General features: G+C 35.3%; 1 protein-coding gene across 3 annotated transcripts in view; it reads right to left on the bottom strand.

The window, feature by feature from the left end:
* The window catches only part of PGAP1 (post-GPI attachment to proteins 1), a 90,914-nt gene that overhangs the window by 8,091 nt on the left and 62,335 nt on the right, over positions 1 to 20,488 (bottom strand). For all 3 annotated transcript variants that reach the window (XM_027865971.1, XM_027865973.1, XM_027865974.1), the window contains 6 exons: positions 15,406 to 15,499; positions 13,998 to 14,088; positions 9,150 to 9,347; positions 7,625 to 7,760; positions 2,783 to 2,833; positions 1,733 to 1,962 (listed from right to left, as the gene is read on the bottom strand). In XM_027865971.1, coding sequence (XP_027721772.1) covers positions 1,733 to 1,962; positions 2,783 to 2,833; positions 7,625 to 7,760; positions 9,150 to 9,347; positions 13,998 to 14,088; positions 15,406 to 15,499 — 800 coding nt within the window. The remainder of the gene's footprint in view (positions 1 to 1,732; positions 1,963 to 2,782; positions 2,834 to 7,624; positions 7,761 to 9,149; positions 9,348 to 13,997; positions 14,089 to 15,405; positions 15,500 to 20,488) is intronic.

Raw genomic sequence — 20,488 nt, 5'->3', positions numbered from 1 at the left:
CACTGAGATACCTGTTCTCCAGGCCATATTTCATCCATAAGATTGTATAAGGAATTAAGGTAGAAAAGAATACCAGGGAGAAAAAAATAAAAGATACTACAAAAATGTACTTAACTCAATTTTCCTAAGAAGTCATTTATAAATCAAATTATTGTATATTAAATCATTTAAATGGCTTTGCAAGCCAAACTACCCAGAATTTGCAAGTCAGTCAAGAAATATTTATTAAGCACCTACTATGTTCCAGGCACTGTATTAAACACTGGGGACACAAAAAGAAACAAAAGACAGTCTTTAATCCTAAAGAGCTCAAATTTAATGGGGAAGACAACAAGCAAACAAATAGGTACAAACAAGCTATAAAAGGGATAAATATGAAATAATTTAAAGAGGAAAGGAACTAGAACTAAAAGAGGCTGGGAAAGGCTTCCTATAGAAGATGTAATCTTAGTTAAAGGAAGCCAAGGAAAATGAGGAAGCAGAGAATTCCGGGCATGAGGATGGCCAGAGAAAATGCCTACAGCCAAGAGATAGAGGACTTGTTCATGAAATAGCCAAGCTATCAGTGTCACTGGATCAAAGTGTACTGGTATTATGAAGTAAGGTGTAAGAAGACTGGAAAGGTAGAAGTGTATTAGGGTAACAAAGGGTTTTAAATACCAAAGAGAAGATTTTGTATTTAATCCTGGGGATGATAGGGAGCTCCTGAAGTTTACTGAATTAGGTGAGTGGCATGGTCAGACTTATGCTTTAGGAAAACCATTTTGGTGCCTGAATGGAGGATGGACTGGAGTGAGGAGAGATTTGAGGCAAGTAGACCCACTTGCAGGCTACTGTAATAGTCTGGAAGTGAGATGCTGAACACCTGCACTAGAGTGATGGTGGTGACAGAGAAGAGAAAAGGGAGATGTTGCAAAGGTGAAGTTTGTCTTTTGGGGAATTTCTTTAATTTTGCTTAAAATAAGGACTATCTGAAATCTTATAAAACTAAGATTAGTAGTTTCTTCAAATAAAATTGATCCAATACCAAAAGGCTGGAACTTAATGACAATGAGGGATAGGGAACTCCTTAAATGTATACAACTATTTCTCAAATCTATACTGAGCAGGATCCACTGAATACTGAGGTTTCACTTATTTGTCGCCTTTAAAAAAAGTTTCTTAAGTAACAAGCATCTTTCCCTTCCACCATACCTCTCCCTGAAGAAAAACAAAAAAAAACTCCTATAACAAATAAACATTTTTTCAAAAGCTCATGAAAATATAAACTCTAAAAACAACTATCAGTAGCACTGTTGAATGCTTTGTATGATTTGTGACTTCAGTAAGGACAGAAAATGATAGTTTCTTAGTCATAAATTCTTTTTAGTCACTAAAGTCACTTTAGGTCAACTTAAGGAACTCCTTACAAAGCTACAGAAATCTATTTTTTATTTCTAAACTTTTCAAATGCAATTATTTTACTATAATAAAGTACAATAGGAGTTCTACTGTTCTCTTTTTGTTAAATATTTATGGGAATTTCTGTTTATAAGATAAAGAACTTTGGCAAATATAAATGGGTTCAATGTAAATTTTTCTAGTCAAAATTTTCATACGCTGACTAGAAAATGTTTGGGTATCTCGAATCTTACTTACGCTTTATTGATGGATAGTTTAGTTGTAGACCAAAGTAAAGGCAGAATTATACCACAATTTTTATACAACTCTAAACATTTAATTGTATCATTACCTGAGATTCTTTAGCCAATAAATTAAGGATGGAATACTGAGTAATACAACCCATATTACTAAGTTAATAATAGTAATATGCATCTTAAAATTATCTTCAGCATTATCAATGGCTAAGCTTAAAGGAAGTATCTCTGGTTTTGGAGGAAGTCTTTTCTGAGATCTATTGTTCTCTTTTTTTCCAACGGAAGAATTTGTATTGTTTTCATTTCTTTCAGAGACATTTGGAATCTATAAAGAAAGCAAGAATATAAAAATATTAATTAGGCTATTCCTTATCTTACATAAAACCAGGTTTAAGACACTGTTTCATTTCAAATCAAACTCTTATTTAAAAAACAAATATGCATACAATACAATCTTCACAACTGAAGATTTGCTAGATAATGATATCTATCATCTTCCTATAAGCACAACTGGAAATAATTTCTAGGTCTTCTGAATTAGCCACTCTCAATTTTATGGCTAATACATCCTCAAAAGATGATCCTCTTTCTAAAAATTTTTCTCCTTAATCCACAACAAACAAAAGACATTGACCCTTCCTCAATTTTTTATCCAAGATGAAGGACCACAATTTAAACTCTTTCAAACTTGTTTTCAAAAAGTAATTTAGTAGGGACAGTGTTGGCTAGACCAATTCATAGAATGACAAATGATTAATTTTACTGCAGTCAAGAACTGGGCCTAGAAGGTAAGTGTAAGTTTTCATGTAGTTTCCATGTTTTCTTAAAAATTAAGAAGTGAACAGTTGAGGTTTAAGGGGCTCAAAGGCTAAAATTACCTCTTGACTAGATGGAATACAAGTGAATAACAGTGGGTACCAGAGACAATAATCATAGAGTTCTGAGGGACAGCTAGAAGGGAATATGGATAAAGAACCTAGCAAGACATTAGGAACATAGAAAGTAGTTAATAATTTTAAATGGGGTAATCAAAATGATCTATGATTTTCATAATGATTAAGTAGTAAAGTCATTCCATCTTGAAATGATAAATGGCTAAAGATGATGAAAATATGTAGTATGTTTTACCAAAAAACCCAACTTACCACATCAGAGTTATTTTTCAATGTTGTTATGTTGGAGTACAATTTAATAATCTAGAAAAAGAAATGAATTTTTGTTTTCAAAATTGCCTTGGATCAAGAAATATTTGAGTGTCCTTGTAAAACTTATAAATACACTTAATCCCTCTTTAAATGGAGACTAAAAAACCAGGGAGCAACAGGATTCTATTCCTTCCTAATTAATTCTGTTTCTTACTCCCCAGAGAAGCTATTCTAAACGTTCTCTTTCCTCTTCAAGCCTCCCACACCTCACCCCTTTCCCCTTTCTAAGTTGAGGACTTTGCCTCTTAGAAAACGGAAGTCATTCAATGTGAGCTCCCCTTTCCCCCTTTCTCTTTATACCCCAAATCATGCCATCTGCCACTCTTTTCTCTTTTCTTCCAGTATCTGACAAAGAGGTGGTTCTTCTTCTTGCTAAGTTCAATCACTTACCCATCCCCTACTACCTTCTCCATCGGGTTGCATCCTCAATAATGTTCTATTGAGTTTTCAGTCTCTCACTCTCTACTCTTTCCTTCCCTATAATCTTCAAACATGCCTATGTCTCCTCTATTTTTAAAAAAAGCCTTCACTAAACTACTTCTAGCTACTTCCTATATCTCCCCTCATTTTCTCAGCTAAACTTCTTGAAAAAGCAATCTCCACTTGCTGTCCATACTCACTTACCCTTTGCAATCTGGCTTTCCACCTCATTTTTCAATTAAAATTACTTTCTTCAAAGTCATCAAAGACCTATTAATTGCCAATTCGAATGCATTTTTCTCAGTCCTCAGTCTTCTCAACCCACCTGCTGGATTTCATCATATTCTCCCTTCTGGGTGCTTTTGGGGTTTTCCTCACTCTACTTTCTCTGCTTCTCCTGCAACATATTTGATTACTTCTCAGTCTTCTTTGCTGGCTAAGCAGTCATAGAACACTCCCTAACTGTGAATGGCCACCTCTTCTTTCTCTACTGGTAACTTTATACATTCCATGCATTTAACTATTATCTCCATGCACATGCTCTCAGATCTATGTATCTATCCCTGGTTTCTCCTTTCCACTTCAGTCCTGCATCACCAAACACTTACTGGACATTTGAAATTGGATGTCCCAGAGGTAGTTTAAACTCAACAGGTCCAAAATTGAATTTATTATCTTTCCCCCTCAACCTTCCTTCTTCTAAACTTCCCTATTTCTGCTGAAGGGACTACTATCCTTCTAGTCTCCCAGGTACATAACCTCAACATTATCTAAGATTCACATTCCCTCACCCCACATAGCCAATCATTGCCAAGTCTTATTGTTTCCACTTTCACAATATTTCTTGCATCCAACCCCTTCTTAATACTTACACAGTTACCACCTTAGACCAGACCTTTATCAACTCTTTTTTTTTCCCCCCAAGGCAATTTGGGTTAAGTGACTTGTCAACTCTTGATTAGATTATTATAATAGCCTTTTGGTTTCCTTGCCTCAAGGATATCACCATTTCAGCTCAACCTACACACTAATACACACTAAGCATATATCTGACTGTGTGACTGGCCTACTGCAGAGGTGTCGAGTATTCTTGAGTAAGGCTTGAACCAGATTAAATTTAAATGGGAAATATTTAACAAAATAAATAAAAGTACAATAGAACATAATACTAATATGTGGTTTTCTAAGTCATTATGGAGCTGCAAGGATCTTTATGTAGGGTTTAGCAGTCCCATTTCTATTTGAGTTTGAAAGCACTGCACTACTCAATCAACTCAGCATCTAGGATGAAATATAAAATCCTCTGTTGAGCATTTAAATTCCTTCACAAGCTTGTTCCAACCTATCTTTCCAGTCTCAATGACAATTGCTTCCTGTCCTACACTCTCAATCTAGCCAGCCTCTGTTGTTCACCGATTGCACTCCACGTCCTCTGTGTCTGCCTTTGCATTGGCCAGACTCCATGCCATGAATATACTTTCTACTCATCTTGGCCTCTCAGAAACCCTTTCTTTCTTCAAGATGCATTCAAGAACCATCTCTTGTATAAAGCTTTTCCTATTTCCCCCAATTGCCAATGTTCTCCTCCCAAATTACAAGGTATTAAATTACTTTATATTTACTCATACTTATTGTTTACATATGTGTGTGTGTGCATGCATGCATGTGTGTGTGTGTGTGTGTGTTTTCTTTGGGAAAGGTATTGTTGTGGTGATGAGATGCAGCAGTTATTAATATATAAGGAATGTACATAAGAAAAATTGAGTGTTCGTAACTCAGGGACACCTCCAGACAGAACATAAATTCACTTCTTAGTAACTTGGGAATTAGTTAACATTAAGATGTAATGACCTCAGTTGATGGTCTGAACTACAGGGATGAATCTATATTAGGGGTTCTTTTTTATGTCCTATGCCCCTTTGGCAAGAACTGTCCTCAGGATAATGTCATCTATAAATAGGAACACCTATAGGAAATCTCTCTTCATATGGACTCCATGCTCAATATCTCATATAATAGTGGCAAATGCACGTCTTCTTGTTTTATGTTTCACTTGATATTATTAACCAAAGGGCTCAAAATTATTTCCATTAAATCAATTTAGAAATCTAATATGATTTTGACTTATGCAAGGAAGACACCTTACTGAAGCAAGAGCTGTTGAAGGTTGTTGAAGGTATTTGCTTTTCCAAAACAAATACTTTTTTATGGTCAAGGATCGCATAGGATTCTCTACACTTCTAAGTCAATTTTGTAACTGCAGATTATTGTCTCTCAAGTTTGAAGGAATTTACATACCTACCAAGATTGCTCTCAATGTCCATGTAAATTATCTTTATATTTTTAAAAAACACTTTATGGTTGCTTTGTTTTTAACATATCATTTCCCATTTAACATATCCATTTAACATATCATTTGTGAGCTCTCCCATTGTGATGAAGAAAAACAATGAAACAAAACTAACCAATAGAACAACTGTGTCCAAGAGCATAGGCAACATACCACAGTTCTAGTCCTCTGCCTCTCTGAGAGGAGAGCTGTACTACCTGTTCTCCAGGACTAAGACTGATCACCACTAATCAGTTCAGTTGCCTTTTAGTGTTGTTTTCATTTATATCGTAGGAGTCATCTTCTATACAGTTCTCCTGGATCTACCTATTTTATTCTTCATTATGTAAATCTTGTCACTAAGATTTTGTAGAGGAAGATTAGGCATATGTTTTCCCAATCACCTTTTCTGGAAAAAGTAATAATATTATTTTTCCTAAGCATTGAGCATCATCTCCTCTTTGAGGTGCCTTGAGATGCAATACCCTCAAAATTGTGTTACTTCAGCATGGACCTCCTCTATACGTATTTTTTTTATTTCAGCTTTCCCTGGCTTTGCTTTCTTTTGGGCCAGATCTCCTTCCTCATGGATACGGTACTGTAAGTACCTATGGTACTATAAGGGTGGATTCTAAACGTGGTGTGTGTATCATAGCCATGGAAGGAGAATGGTTACAGAAATCTTCACAGATCTTTTACTTTTCTGATGTTTTCTGTCTTTCAAGTTTCATCCCTAAATGTTCTTGTGGTGAGGGCTTCGTCATGTTTCTTATCAATTATCTTGCTAAAACAGAGAAGTTTTATGCCATAACACTGCTCATAATCCTCTGTCAGTTTCCTTGTCTTATCTTACAAATGTGACTTGAATGTCTGGAGAAAATGGTAGGAGTATATGCTATTCGATTTTTCAGTGTGAACAGGTTATTTAAATAGACTACATTGAATTTGCCTCAATTACACACAATATCTTCTCATTTTTTTATTTAGTACCAACTAAATGATGTGGGAGTCATTTTCAAGTTACAAAATTTCAAGGGATCCAGGGGAAGACTCCTTGCAGGTTGGGTGGACACCTATGGGGAATTTATGGGAGGACATATACAAGAGTGATGAGAAAACATGGATGTGGAATAGAATTCTTGGAGGGAACATTCCCATTGATGAGATCGCAGATCCATTAAGGAAGCAGTATTAGTTTCCACAGCAAACCATTTATACTAACTTGCTGCTATGGATAACAGCTATATCCAAAGTAAGAGGGGGGAGGGAAAGCCAAAAAACTGCTTAACAATGTTAAAAACATATTAAACAAACATATCAATAAAAAAAGAAATACTGACTCCCCTGCCTCTCCAAAAAAAATAGCAGTTTATTAGTTTTCACTATCTTCCTGTTGCTATTGCCTTATTTTTTACCTACTCTCTCTATTCTGTATATAGACTAGCAAGCCAGAATGCCCGGGTAACCATTCTTGGTAAGTAAACTTCTTTATGTTCTGTAACTTGATGGTTTTGTGCTTTAGGTAATTTCTTTCATTATTTGATTTGTCATCAATCAGTTCTAAGTAGGTATCAGCCATTCTCTCCCATATCATTTCAAAGCATGCTTTTCTCATCATAGCAACTATAGAAAATCCAGTCCCCATCTGCACATCTCAAGGTGTATTTTAACCTCTTCCATCTCCTTTTATCAAATGAGAAAATAGTTGCACATAACACAGTACCTGGCACGTAGTAGGCTCTTAATAAATACTTGTTTCCTTCCTTTTTCCCTTTTTGGCCTCTAACCACCAAATCCTACTATGCTTAACTATTTGTAGATGCAGATTCCCATCTTACAGCTATATCAAGCCAACATACACAAATGGTCATAATAGTAACAAAAATATTTAAAGCTGTCCAGCAAAATAAAGTACAAACCCACCATTTTTACTTATGAATTCATAAACTCTTTTTGAAGATTTGTATGGAATGATATCTGATATAGTGATGAGCACATTCGGGCATTCAGGTTAAAAAACTTTAAGTTGATACCTTAAACACATAGTAAAGATAGATGAGAAGTATTGCAAGTGCTCCACAAGTTGTCCAACCAATTATTAGCAGAAGCATAATCAGAAATGATAATCTTGTTGTTATCAACCTGGGGTCGTTAGGGATTTCAGAAGGTCTAAAATAACAAGAATATAGCCTTTTAAAATTCTTTAAAAAGCAACTCAGATCCAGGAGAACAATTTATACTGTAATATCAATACTTCCATAATGAACAATTCTGAAAGATTTAAGAATGCTGATCAATGCAATGACCAACAATGATCCTAGATGAATGATGATGAAGGATGCTATCCACCCCTTGACAGAGAGGTGACAGACTAATATGCAAAATTAGACACATATTTTTGGACATATCCAATAGGGGAATTTGTTTGACTATACTTATTTGCTTTAAGAGTTTTGTATTTCATTCCCTCTTTCCCAACCCATGGGATGAAGAGGGAAGTGAGGAGAAAAAAAAAATGTTATCATAATTGAAAAAAAAATTTAAGCAGTTAATAAGGTTATATACTAGAAACAACATGATCTAAATGGTCTATGCATTTTGGAAAGGCAAGTTTAAGAAAATACCAAGTATTTACAATGGTTCTAGATGATGTTAATTGTTGGAATCTTAAAACTTTTAAGTATTTTAAGAATTATTTCAAGGAATTTCTAATTAATACAAGAGATATCTTCAGAGTTTCACATTATAAGCAGATGAAGAAACCAAAGTTAAATATATTAGCTATTCTATTTTTACATATTATAGCTAATAAGGACAAAGTGGTAAATTTATAAAATAGAGGAAGACAATTAGCCATAAAATTGTAATTCTATTTATATGCCTGTTGTGAAGAATAATCATGTTAGTTTAAAGTGAGACCTCAGAGCCTAGGGTCCCAAATACTTTTTATGAGTAGGGGTTATTTTTCATTTTCCTGAAACCTTGTGGAAGAACCTGATATAACTGTTTTTAATGAAGTCAATGAGCAGGGGATGATACTAAAAGTACAATATCTGAGCATGGTAATGGTAAAGGGGTTCTATTGCTAGGTTTATTCTTGTTCCTGCCAGAAATCTTAGCAAATGATGTTAGAGGGGTGAGATGAGAGAAAATGGTATCAGAAAACAGTTTTGAGGTATATAAGTACAACACTAGTTGGGAACCACTATACTATGACTGTGAGAATACAGAAATACTGTCCTAGGACTGGGCCACCCACTGAAAGAAATGCAAGACAGTCAGATTCAAACATGTGCACAGATTACAGCATATCTGTTAAACAAATACAGAATACCTTAAAATGATTAACTTTGATGATAAAAGTGAAGAGTCATTAATTTGTAAATTATCTACAGAAACCAGTTAATGTTCAGGGAAATATACAAACTAATCTTTAAGGTTCTCTTTTAGGAATATAACTTTAGCTTACGAAAATATTTAATGACTTTAATGTATAATCTTCTTAAATTATAGAACAAAGATTTTAACCAAGTACTGAAATGTGTTTTTGTTTTTTACCTCTTTAAGGTTAGCCACAGTGAAGAAAGAAGCCTCACAGATAAAGATGAGAGTATGCCACCCCAGTATGCAATACTGGTTCCAAATAGAAAGAGGACCAAAGACACAAGTGGAAAACACATACTTTGTGTATTCAGAAAAATGGCATCTAATTCTGGCAGGAAGAAACTATCCCAAATTTGTTTAAACCAGTTATAGCTGTAGAGAAAAAGAAAAGACAATGATGTAATTAAAACACCATATTTATAGTCAGATATTATGCATATACACATTATGATTTAACTTCAGATTGACCCACGCATGTTAAATAATTATTTCTGAAACTATAGTCTTAACAGGCTTATAGAATTCAACCTTCATATTAATTTAGAACAGTTCTTTTTTTTTAAATCAAAAGTGCAATAGTTCAACTCAATCAAAGCACCAATATCTACCATCCTACGTATACATATTTTCAATGAAGGCAAAACAAAACTTGAAAGTAATTACACAGGTAAAATAAGTTCTGAAGACTGTGTAGGGCAGGAGTTTTTCACCTTTTTTGTGTCCTGGTCCTCTCTGGCAATCTAAAGAAGCCCATGGAGCTGTTTTCAGAATATTTTTAAATGAACAAAATAGGATACATGAAATTATAAATAATATATATTGAACTGCAATGTTATATATATATATATATATATATATGCGTATATATGTATATATGTGTATATGTATGTGTGTGTACACACACACACACACACACACACACACACACACACACACACACACAGCTTTTTTGGTGGGGTAATCGGGTTAAGCGACTTGCCCAGGGTCACACTGTTAGTAAGTGTCAAGTGTTTGATCTTAGGTCCTCCTGACTCCAGGGCCAGTGCTCTATCCACTGTACCACTTTTTAGCTGCCCCTATAAAAATATATTTTAATAAACAAGTTTATATTAAGAACCCCAGTTTAGGGAGTAGTGGTATCCATGAACAATTCTAAACATTTATCAAAGTAATTGTTTAAATGGCTATGTGACTAATCTGTATTTTAATTTCATTATTACTGATAAAAGAATGCAGTGAACCCTTATTATGGTAATAAAAGTAAGTAGTGCTGCAGATACCAAAATAGCCAAATAAATGAAAATTATTTATGTGTAGGTGTTTAAGTACACATATTTTAATTTTATTTTTAAATTTTTATTTACTTTATTTTTAATTTATAGAATAAAATAAGCATTTCCATAATATAGTATAATAAAAAAACATACATGAAACTGCAAATCTATTATGTACAACTTTCTATTCCTTTTAAATATATAATAAAGTTATCATGTAAATTTTTTCCTGCCCCTCCCCCCACCACCTTAGAGATGGCTACCATTAGATAAAACAAATCTGTTGATTATTTCAAATTTATGTTGTAAATAGCTTGTTTGAACACAGTTGTTTGTGTATTATGTCTTCCATCAGACTCTAGGCTCTCCTTGAGAGCAGGTACTATCTTTTGCTGTTTTTTATATTCACAGGGCTTACAAATGTTTATTGGCAGATTGACTGGACTGAGCTGTCTTTGGAAGCAAAGCCTTTAATCAAACAGATGTTAGATGACCATTTATTACATGGGCTGTAGAAGGGATCCAGCTTTTAGGTGGGAGCTAACTTCTAACATTAGTCCTTTTTTACTCTGAAATACCATGAGTCTATGAAAGGTGGCTATACTTTGACTTATCCTGAGTTCACATAGTCTATCTTTCCCACACATCCTATCATTTTGTAATAGAAGACTGGGATGAGATCATGCTTTTAAATTCTGTACTTACTCTCATTTTCTCTAATAAAAGCTTAAAGAACAATATGTATTGAGTCTAATCATTTCCCTATTTCTGTATCTTACAAATCTCTTACAATTTGAAAAGGATAACTTTGATCTCTAATGTGGCTCTTCTCTAAATTTCTTATCATAACGATCCCCATAACACTGCATTTCCCTTTTATCAGCCATTCTAAAGGTCTTTTATAAATTAAATATGGGGCACCCCACTCAAATCTTTTTTCTTTACTCAATTTTACCCTGTTCTGGCTCCTATGGTACTTGCAGCTTAGTTACAATGGTGCCAGGTCCCCTAGACAACCTAGCAGTGCACAGAAGCTCCCCAAAAATCCAAATGACTCCCTAGGAAAGGGGATGTGCAAATATCTTGGAGACGGATAGTAAGAACTGGTGTAATGACAACCAGGCTGGACCTGGGCTAGAGGTCCCATGAATAAGGCCATATGAAGTAGGGCACATCAGGAAATTAATACGACAACATTATGTCCTTCTTTAATGCCTTCTATAAATTCAGATCATCATATTAATGTGAGAATAATTAACAATATCAATATAATGCCTGTTACTTAAGGAACTTACATACAGATCAATGAGAAAACCAAAAGCATTGCCTAGGATCAAGGATTGAAGTTTCAGTTTTTCAGCAAAGGACTAATGAAATGCACTTCCTAAAACCCCAGATTTTTTGGTGATCAAGGTAGGATCATGGAGGGGGAAGTGACTACTCTTCTCTAGGGCTCTGAATTCAAATGTGGCCTCAGATACTTACTAGCTGTGTGACCCTAGGCAAGTCACTTAATCCTGATGGAAGGAAAGAAGGAGAGAAACAAGGAAGGAAGGAAGGAAGGAAGGAAGGAAGGAAGGAAGGAAGGAGAGAAACAAGGGAGGAAGGGAGGGAAGGAAGGAAGAAAGGAAAAGAAAGAAAGAAAGAAAGAAAGAAAGAAAGAAAGAAAGAAAGAAAGAAAGAAAGAAAGAAAGGAAAGGAAGGAAGGAAGGAAGGAAGGAAGGAAGGAAGGAAGGAAAGGAAGGAAGGAAGGAAGGAAAGAAAGGAAGGAAGAACGGAAGAAGGAAAGAAAGAAAAGAAAAGAAAAGAAAAGGCTATCCTTGGTGACTGAAGGACTAGTCAAAATCTGGGATTCTACACTGGATTAGGATCATAGATGGAGAGGTGGTAGTGAATCCTTGAAATAATCTAGCCCAATGTTGCTGGATTCCAAATGCACCACACTATGCTGTATCCAACTTCAAAGTCAAGTTATCTCAGAAGAGATTTAAACTGTTATAAGCTCTACTAGAAAATACAAGATGATTCAAAAGGTCTCAAACAACTTATGCCACTTTCTGCATGGAGGTAGCTAGGTGGCACAATGGATAGAGCACTGGGCCTAGAGTCAAAAAGCCCTTAGTTCAAATCCTGCCTCAGACACTTACTAGCTGTGTGACCCTGGGCAGGTCACTTAACCCCATTTGCCTCAATTTCATCATCTGTCAAATGGGGCTAACAATAGCACTTACCTCCCAGGGTTATTATGAGGATTAAATGAGATAATAATTGTAAAGTGCTTAGCAGCACAGTGCCTGGCACATAGGAAGCACCATATAAGTGTTGTTCAGCCATTTCAGTTGTATCCAATTCTATGTGACCCCAATTGGGGTTTTCTTGGCAAAGATATTGCAGCGGTTCACTATTTCTTTATCCAGCTCATTTTACAGATGAGGAAACTGAGGCAAACAAGGTTAAGTGACTTGCCCAGGGTCACTTAGCTAGTAAGTGTCTGAGGCCAAATCTGAACTCAGGAAGATGAGTCTTCCTGACTCCAGGCCCAGTAATCTAACTAACCACTGTGCCACTTAGCTGCAGTTATTACTATTATTAAATAAAGCTATACCAGTCAACTACAGAAACAAAGTTTTAAGATATTCATTATAGCACTCTGTGGTAGCAAAGAACTGGAAATAAAAGTGGGTGCTCATCAACTGATGAATGGTACATGCAAAACTGATATTTGGATGTAATGGAATGTAACTGTGCAACAAGCACTGACAAATTCAAGGAACTCAGAGTAATATCAGAGGAAAATAAAAGGAAGCAAAATAGTAATATATGCAAAAACTACAACGTCAATACAAAGGTTACTAAGAGGAAGTATAAACAAATAACTGAAAAACCAAAATGTTCCCAGAGAACATATAATGAAATACAAGCCTGTCCTTCAGGGAGAGGCAGGAGATGACAAGGGAAAAACGCTGTATACATTGTCAAAATGGTTATTTTAGGGGCAGCTAAGTGATGCAGTGGATAGAGCTCAGGCCTTGGAGTCAGGAGGACCTGAGTTCAAATCCAGCCTCAGACATTTGACACTTAATAGCTGTGTGACCATGGACAAGTCACTTAACCCTGATTGCCTCATCAAAAAGCAAAAAAAAAAGAAAAAGAAAAAAGAAAGAAATGGTTATTTTAGGGGCAGCTAGGTGGTGCAGTGGATACAGCTCTAGCCTTGGAGTCAAGAGGACCTGAGTTCAAATCTAGCCTCAAATACTTGACACTTAATAGCTGTGTAACCATGGACAAGTCACTTTACCCTGACTGCCTCATCAAGAAGCAAAAAAAAAAAAAAAAAATCAAAAAAAAGAAAAAAATGGTTATTTTAGCAGTTGTTTCTGTTGTACTCATTCTTTGTTAAAATGGAAGGTTCAACTTGGAAGGGGGAAGACAGATAACTTCCAGAACTGTCTGTGAACAAAGGCATAATGAACTTTATTTTTAAAAATAAAGCTATAGTAAACAGAATTCTTTAATTTCTTATTTTATACTATAAAATATAATTATAAATATTGGCAAATGTACAATTAAAAATCAAAGAAAAAATCTGATATTTTAAGCTCAACTTGAATTACTTCAAATCATAATAAAAATTGTTTTTAGACAATTTGTGAAGAAAGGGAAATAACATGGGGAACTGATGTTTACCAAATGACATGATGTTTTCGTTATTAAGGAAAATTAAACCACATGGAAAAATGTAACTCACCCCAACATGAATTTCATAATTATTACAAAAGGATCAACTTTGTATGGTTTGGCTTCTTTATCCAACATAATTGTATAATCTAAACAATGGCCTGGGAGAAAATTTAAATAGAATTCATTATAATTAAGCATGAGTTATTTTAAAGAATTGTCAATAAATAAAATAGCTTTAGTTTTAGAGACAGTACATGTCTATAACTGCCAGAGTAACACTTGATACAGAACTAACTGATTTCAGAGACTATCTGGTTCATTCAGTCTTTTAAATGAACAAAATAATGATAATAAAAGTTGACATTTGTTAGCACTTTACAATTTACAAAGCATACGTTTGATCCTTACAACAATCTAATGAAAAGAATTTAAGTATAATAATCTCCATTTTGCAGATGACTCAACCAAGGACCAGAGAGTTTAAATAATTGTCCATCCTCATAAACCTATTAAGGAGCAGACACACAATTTGAATCCAAGTCTTTTAATACCAAGTAGGGTGCCATTTTTGTTATTCCACAGCTGTCTCTAAATCAAGGAAGAATAGATTTTAAAAGAGGCAAACTAAGACTAAACAAGATGGCTGGACTAGATAACCTCTAATGTCATCTAGTCTAACCCCCTCATTTCACACATGAGGAAACAGGCCAAGAGAGGGTACTGACTTGCCCAAGGCCATACCTGGAGCCAGCCAGAGCAGAGCCACAATTTACACCCACGCACACTGACTCCAAATTCAGTTTTCCTCTCCCCTTTCCCCACCCTTTGCATCATACATCCTCTCAGGAAGAAAGGTAAATGTAGTCAGCTTAATGAAAATATGCAAAGCAAAAATAATTTTTGTGGGGGTCAAGTAGTTCAGAAAACCATCATCAGTACTTCAGACAATAGTTATGATGGTGATGTTAGGGAATTATTTTCCAACCTTTAAATATATTTGTCTATGCATTTTACTAGCACAACTCTGGATCTTAGGATCAAAAGATAAGAGAGGAAGTGCTAGAGAGGATCTCAAAGGTCATCTCAGTTTACTCTCCTCATATTACAGATGAAGGGACCTATGACCAGAAAGTTTAAATGACTTGCCCAAAGTCTCACAGATAGGAAATGGAAGAACCAGGATTCAAACCCTAGTCTTTGACTACAAATCCAGTATTCTATCATGTTGACTCTCACAGCAGGACTGATGGCTAAAGTATCTGGAGCAAATATCTAGACATTTTTCTAGAATGTGTTAGCCATTCAAAAATTGACTACTAGAAGTAAGGAAGTCGAAGAAAAATCATCTGTTACTAATGTGGCTAATTTTTAAAGTTCTAAAATTTGAAATATCATTGAAATAAAATGGACTAATAACTTCTTTACTTCAAATCTCATGACTAATATCACAAAAAAATCTTCATGGACATTCTTACCTACTGAAGTAAGGGACTGTAATTGTCCTCCATAAGTAAGGAGGATACTAGACAAGATATAAGCAGGAAGAGCTCCACCATGGAATCGAATTACCTAGAAAACAGATAAATCACAAAGTATTTCTAATTATGCAAATTATTGATGAAAATGTACTTTCATGTACAATAAAAATGTTATTCTTCATTATCTTTTTTTTAACATGGTCATACAATCACTTTCATCAAAGAAAACTACTATTATGGCTCTAGACACAATAAATGTTGTCAATGTGTTATATTACAAATGTTACCTGAATTTTCCCAATAATTTGAGCAAGCCAATCTATTTGGGCTAGATTGTATTGCAAACCTGTTTTCAAAGATCTAATCCAAGTCACTTTATCTGCTAGTCTATCTTAATTGCTTTTGGTATTCCTGCTTCCCATATATATAATGCATGTCTTTGACAGATATATGTATTGTTTTTTGCAAGGTCATCTTTAGCTTCAAAATACAAATTCCCTACCACCTGAATCCTCTTATGTATTCTTCATTTGGTAAAGTTCATTAATATGACATGAAAGCTTTTTTTTCAAAATAATCATCTCAAAAATTTGTGCTACTGTATTCTCACAAAGACTTAACCTAATACTTACAAAATCACCATCATCATCATCTGAGGCTTCTGAAAACATAATACAATCCTTAATTTTTCCCCAGAACCTGACTTTATGTTTGACTTTATACGTAATCCTAGGCACAAGCAACATTAAAATTATGTTCTTAATGTTATAAAATTTAAAGTTATTTACTAGTAAGTACCTGATGAAATCAACTTTCTTATAAAATCTCTTTGCTAATAATATTTTATATTCTGAATAACACCCTGGCTCAGAAGTTGAATCAACAAATATGGGATGACAGAGATGGCTGAACTATTACCAGGCAATACTAAATCTTGGTCAGTATAACTATCAGCTCTTCAACTGTCTAAAAACAGACTACCTTTGCTATCCTTGAGAAGGCCATGGTTCTGAAATATTCCTTCCCTGTGGGTACAAAATTAGAGTAGAACTGATCAGGAAAAAAAATTATTTTGTGCTTCTATGGATCTGCATGTGCTCTATGAGCAACATATACACATAGTAACTTTGAGAACTCTAAGGTAACTAAGCTTTTCAATCAGTAACTTTGTTTTATGTAAAAATGTGCCAGTAATCCATCAATAATATCTAGTCTTTCATTCTGTTTAAACCCAGGAACACCTTATTTACTTATTCCTATTAGGGTAAAACTTGGCAAGCACTCCCAATTAGACTAACTACATTGATACACTGTTCAGATGCCTAGTGAGATGACCAAGGTTTGTCTAAGCAGAACCTCTTTACCACTTCAAAACAGAAAGAAATGCCTTTTAGAAAACTACAGAAAAAGGGGAAAAAGGCAGAAAAAAGATGAGGGTCACACTAATGGGGTCCCCAAGATGTGTATTTCCTGCTCTATGCTCTACGTGCTGGTGGCAGTGGTTACAGGGAGGCTACTAGAGGGCTGTCATTATTAGAAGGTAGGGTAGATTCCCACCAAGAATCTTCAAAAGCCGCCCCATCTGAAGCTCCTCAAAAGTTTGTTTTCAGCAGCAATTCAACCAGATTCCTTCATTCTTAGGTAACCTAAGATGAAGTTCATAGGTCCACTTGAGCAAAATCTAATTCATAAGGATTATAACCTAGGTAGCACTAGATGAAAGACACTCAGAAGCAATGTTCCAGTGCCATCTAGAACTAAAAAGAAAGGGTTCCCAAAAATAAGAATGAAATGTTGTCTGACACATAAGTGCCTAATCAATGCTCTAGTTATTTAGATGCTCAAAACAGTCAGAAAAGCAAATTAGCTTAAAAGAAGCCACTAACTACAATAATGAAAAAGAGAAATTCTAACAGAAGCCTCAATGCTGGGGAGGGATGGGGGAACACAACACAGTGGAGAGTGAAGAAATGAGTAAAGAAAAAAAATACTATTGTGTAAGATACTCTTAGAATAAGATTCAAGAGAAGAAAATTAAGTAAAAACTACAACCAGAACTCCAAAAAAGAAAAGGGAATGGCCACAAAACCCCCAAAAGTAATTGGAAAGCTTACAATTTAAAAAACTAAATAGACTAAAGAGAGTGAAATTAGAGTTCTTAAACTCGAAAGGGGAATGTTAGCAATAGAATCCCTGAAAAAATGAATTTAAAAATTTAACAGTACAAGAAATACTAGAAAAAAATTTAGAAAGCAAATTTGAAATACATGAGAGTTATAATCAACATGAAAAAGTGTTTAGAAAAATAACTAAGAATCAAGGACCTCCCAGAAAAATCTAATGAAATAAAAAATATGAATATTCTATTTCTAGAAATCAATTGCCCAAAAGTACTAGAACCAAAAGCTATGCAAAACTCATAGGATGCCATTAAATAAGAACATCCTGGGTTAAATCGCCCAGAACTATGACTGCCAAGCACGAGTGTTCTAGCTCAACTAGAATAGCGCTTCTTAAACTGTGAGTTGCTGTGGGGGTCATGAAAAATTTGGCAACAGTAAAAGGTTTCTGAATGTGCAGTGACCAAAAATTAATTCAAAATCAAAAGCATAATGAATCCGCGGGCTCTGGCAGCGCCTGCCTGTGTTGCACCATGCAACTTCACTGCAGCCTTGGTTCTGAACACAGATGTGCACTTTGTACTGCAGATGCTGTCACGCTACACAACGCCAGTGACCACTGCCAGAAACACTTTGGCTCAGATTCGAGACTACTGTGTGTTACAAATTGCAGTGTTTTTACTGTATATACAAAATCATTAAATGAATTTTGGCTTGGGATTAGGACAGAATTTCCAACCATTTCTGAAATGGCCTTAAAAATAGCATAAACATTTTGCCATTTTGTACTACATATTTATGCAAAGCAGTATTCTTAGCTTTGACAATTATAAAATCAAAAGATCAATCAACTCTGGAAAACAGTAAAGATGCTTTACATCCTGCAGTATCAAATATTCCACCAAGATTTAATTTTCATGTAAAAATAAACAAGCACATCAATCTCATTAGTATACAAATTTGCTTTCTTCTTTAATAAATGGTAAAATTATATACATACAACAAAGAATTGTCTTAAAATAAATTTATGATTTATTATCAGTAAATGTTTGATTTGTACACCTATTTTATATACCTAGATATCCAGGGCCATGTAAAAATTTCTCAGGTAAAAAGGTGTTGCAAGAGAAAATGTTTAAGAAATCACAAGTTAGAAAACATTGCAAGTGGCTAAGAAGAAATCTAAGGAACTTCAGTCAGAAACATAAATAGCAAGGAGAGAAAAGCTTGGAATATCACGTGCCCAAAAAAGTAAGACAAAATGCTTTGATCCCAAAAATAATTTAGTCTACAAGCTGAGCTTACTTAATATAGAGGGGAAAATGGATGTTTAGGAGAAAGGAGAAGAAATGTACTATTTTTTCTTATGAGGGCACTACATGAATGGTCAATGAAACATAAAGATATATATATAGGAGGGTGTATCCTGAACTTCAATCTTATCTAGGATACAATGAAAATTAGAAAAAATGTATAGTGGTAGAAATGTAATAAACAGAAGTGTGGACTGGGTTATACAGCATGAGAACTTGTGTTTGAGTGGAAGGGTAGATTCAAGGAAAGAATGTATCAAGCAAAACAAATGATGATAATAAAAGGCTAATGAAGAAGAAAAATGAGGAAGATTCAGTGAGATTCAAGTCTGGGTGGGAAAAAGAATAGACTAGAATCAGACTGTTCCAATCAATGTAAGGTACAATATCTAAAGCTAAGAATATAAATAGAAAAATGGAGATGCTCTCTGATCTTAAGGAGCTCACATTTTAAATATGGGAAAGATTACATTTCAGTGGCAAGTCAAATGGAAAAGTCCTATACTACTTAGAGTACAATGGCAAACATGGCACAGTATCTTCTTCTTTTTTATTTATTTTAATTTTTTGCTTTTTGGTGAAGCAATCGGGGTTAAGTGACTTGCCCAGGGTCACACAGCTAGTGTCAAGTGTTTGGTCTGAGGCCGGATTTGAACTCAGGTCCTCTTGACTTCAGGGCCAGTGATCTATTCACTGTGCCATCTAGCTGCCCCACACAGCATCTTCTTCAATGTCATTTAGAATGTTTCTGATGCTGAATCATCTCACAGTGCCAAGGATTCTGGTGACAAGAACTTTCTTTTCCAAGTCTTATATGGCTGTGATTGCCAAGGAGACAAGGGATGTGGTTCTTGCCTACAGGTGGTGGGTGACCAGTAGCTGAAAGTGGTGGGTCATGTGGTGCTGTAATGATGGTTTGATTCTTCTAACATATGTTTCCTCCTCTCCTTCCCTCAAGGTGCTATACAACTTCATCTGAGCTACGTGTTTGTCCTAGAGGTAGCAAAGGATGGCTGATTCGCTTATTCACAGGACTTAAGCTGCTTACTTGGGTGTTAGGTTCAGGGACTGGACTGGAAGCATGGCCAATGTTACTGTTCCCAGGGCCCCTGGCTTATCTGTCTGTTGATAGCAATTACTCAAGTTATTAGGTGGCGAGGATGGTAGAGCCATTCTCCACAGGAACTGCTCCCTTTGAATGGCTGGAGAGGCAGGACAAAAAGCAGGATAGGATGTCTGGGGGTCCTGCTACAACTAGGGCTTTTGGATTCACAGCCCTGGACTACCTCTACTGTGGACTAACGGGACATGGATGGGCAGCTAGGCGGACAGAATGTCGAGCCTGGAGTCAGAAGCCTCATCTTCTGAGCTCAAATCAGGCCTCAGACACTTACTAGCTATGTGAGCCTGAGGAAGTCACTTAACCCTTTTTACCTCAGTTTTCTCACCTGTAAATTGAGTTGGAGAAGGAAAAGCCAAACCACTGCAGTACCTTGTCAAGAAAATATCAAATGAGGTCATGAAGAGTTGGATGCAACTGAAATGACTGAACAACAACAAAGTGGAGGTGGTGGTCCAGGTGGTAGTGGTGATGTTTTGATGACCCTGACAGATGCTGCCTCCTGTCCTTTCAACATGGTGCTTTAT

This window comes from Vombatus ursinus, unplaced genomic scaffold, assembly GCF_900497805.2.
Source record: "Vombatus ursinus unplaced genomic scaffold, bare-nosed wombat genome assembly UNPS02014779.1, whole genome shotgun sequence".
Taxonomy (NCBI): domain Eukaryota; kingdom Metazoa; phylum Chordata; class Mammalia; order Diprotodontia; family Vombatidae; genus Vombatus; species Vombatus ursinus.
This window is presented reverse-complemented; position numbering and strand designations above follow the sequence as displayed.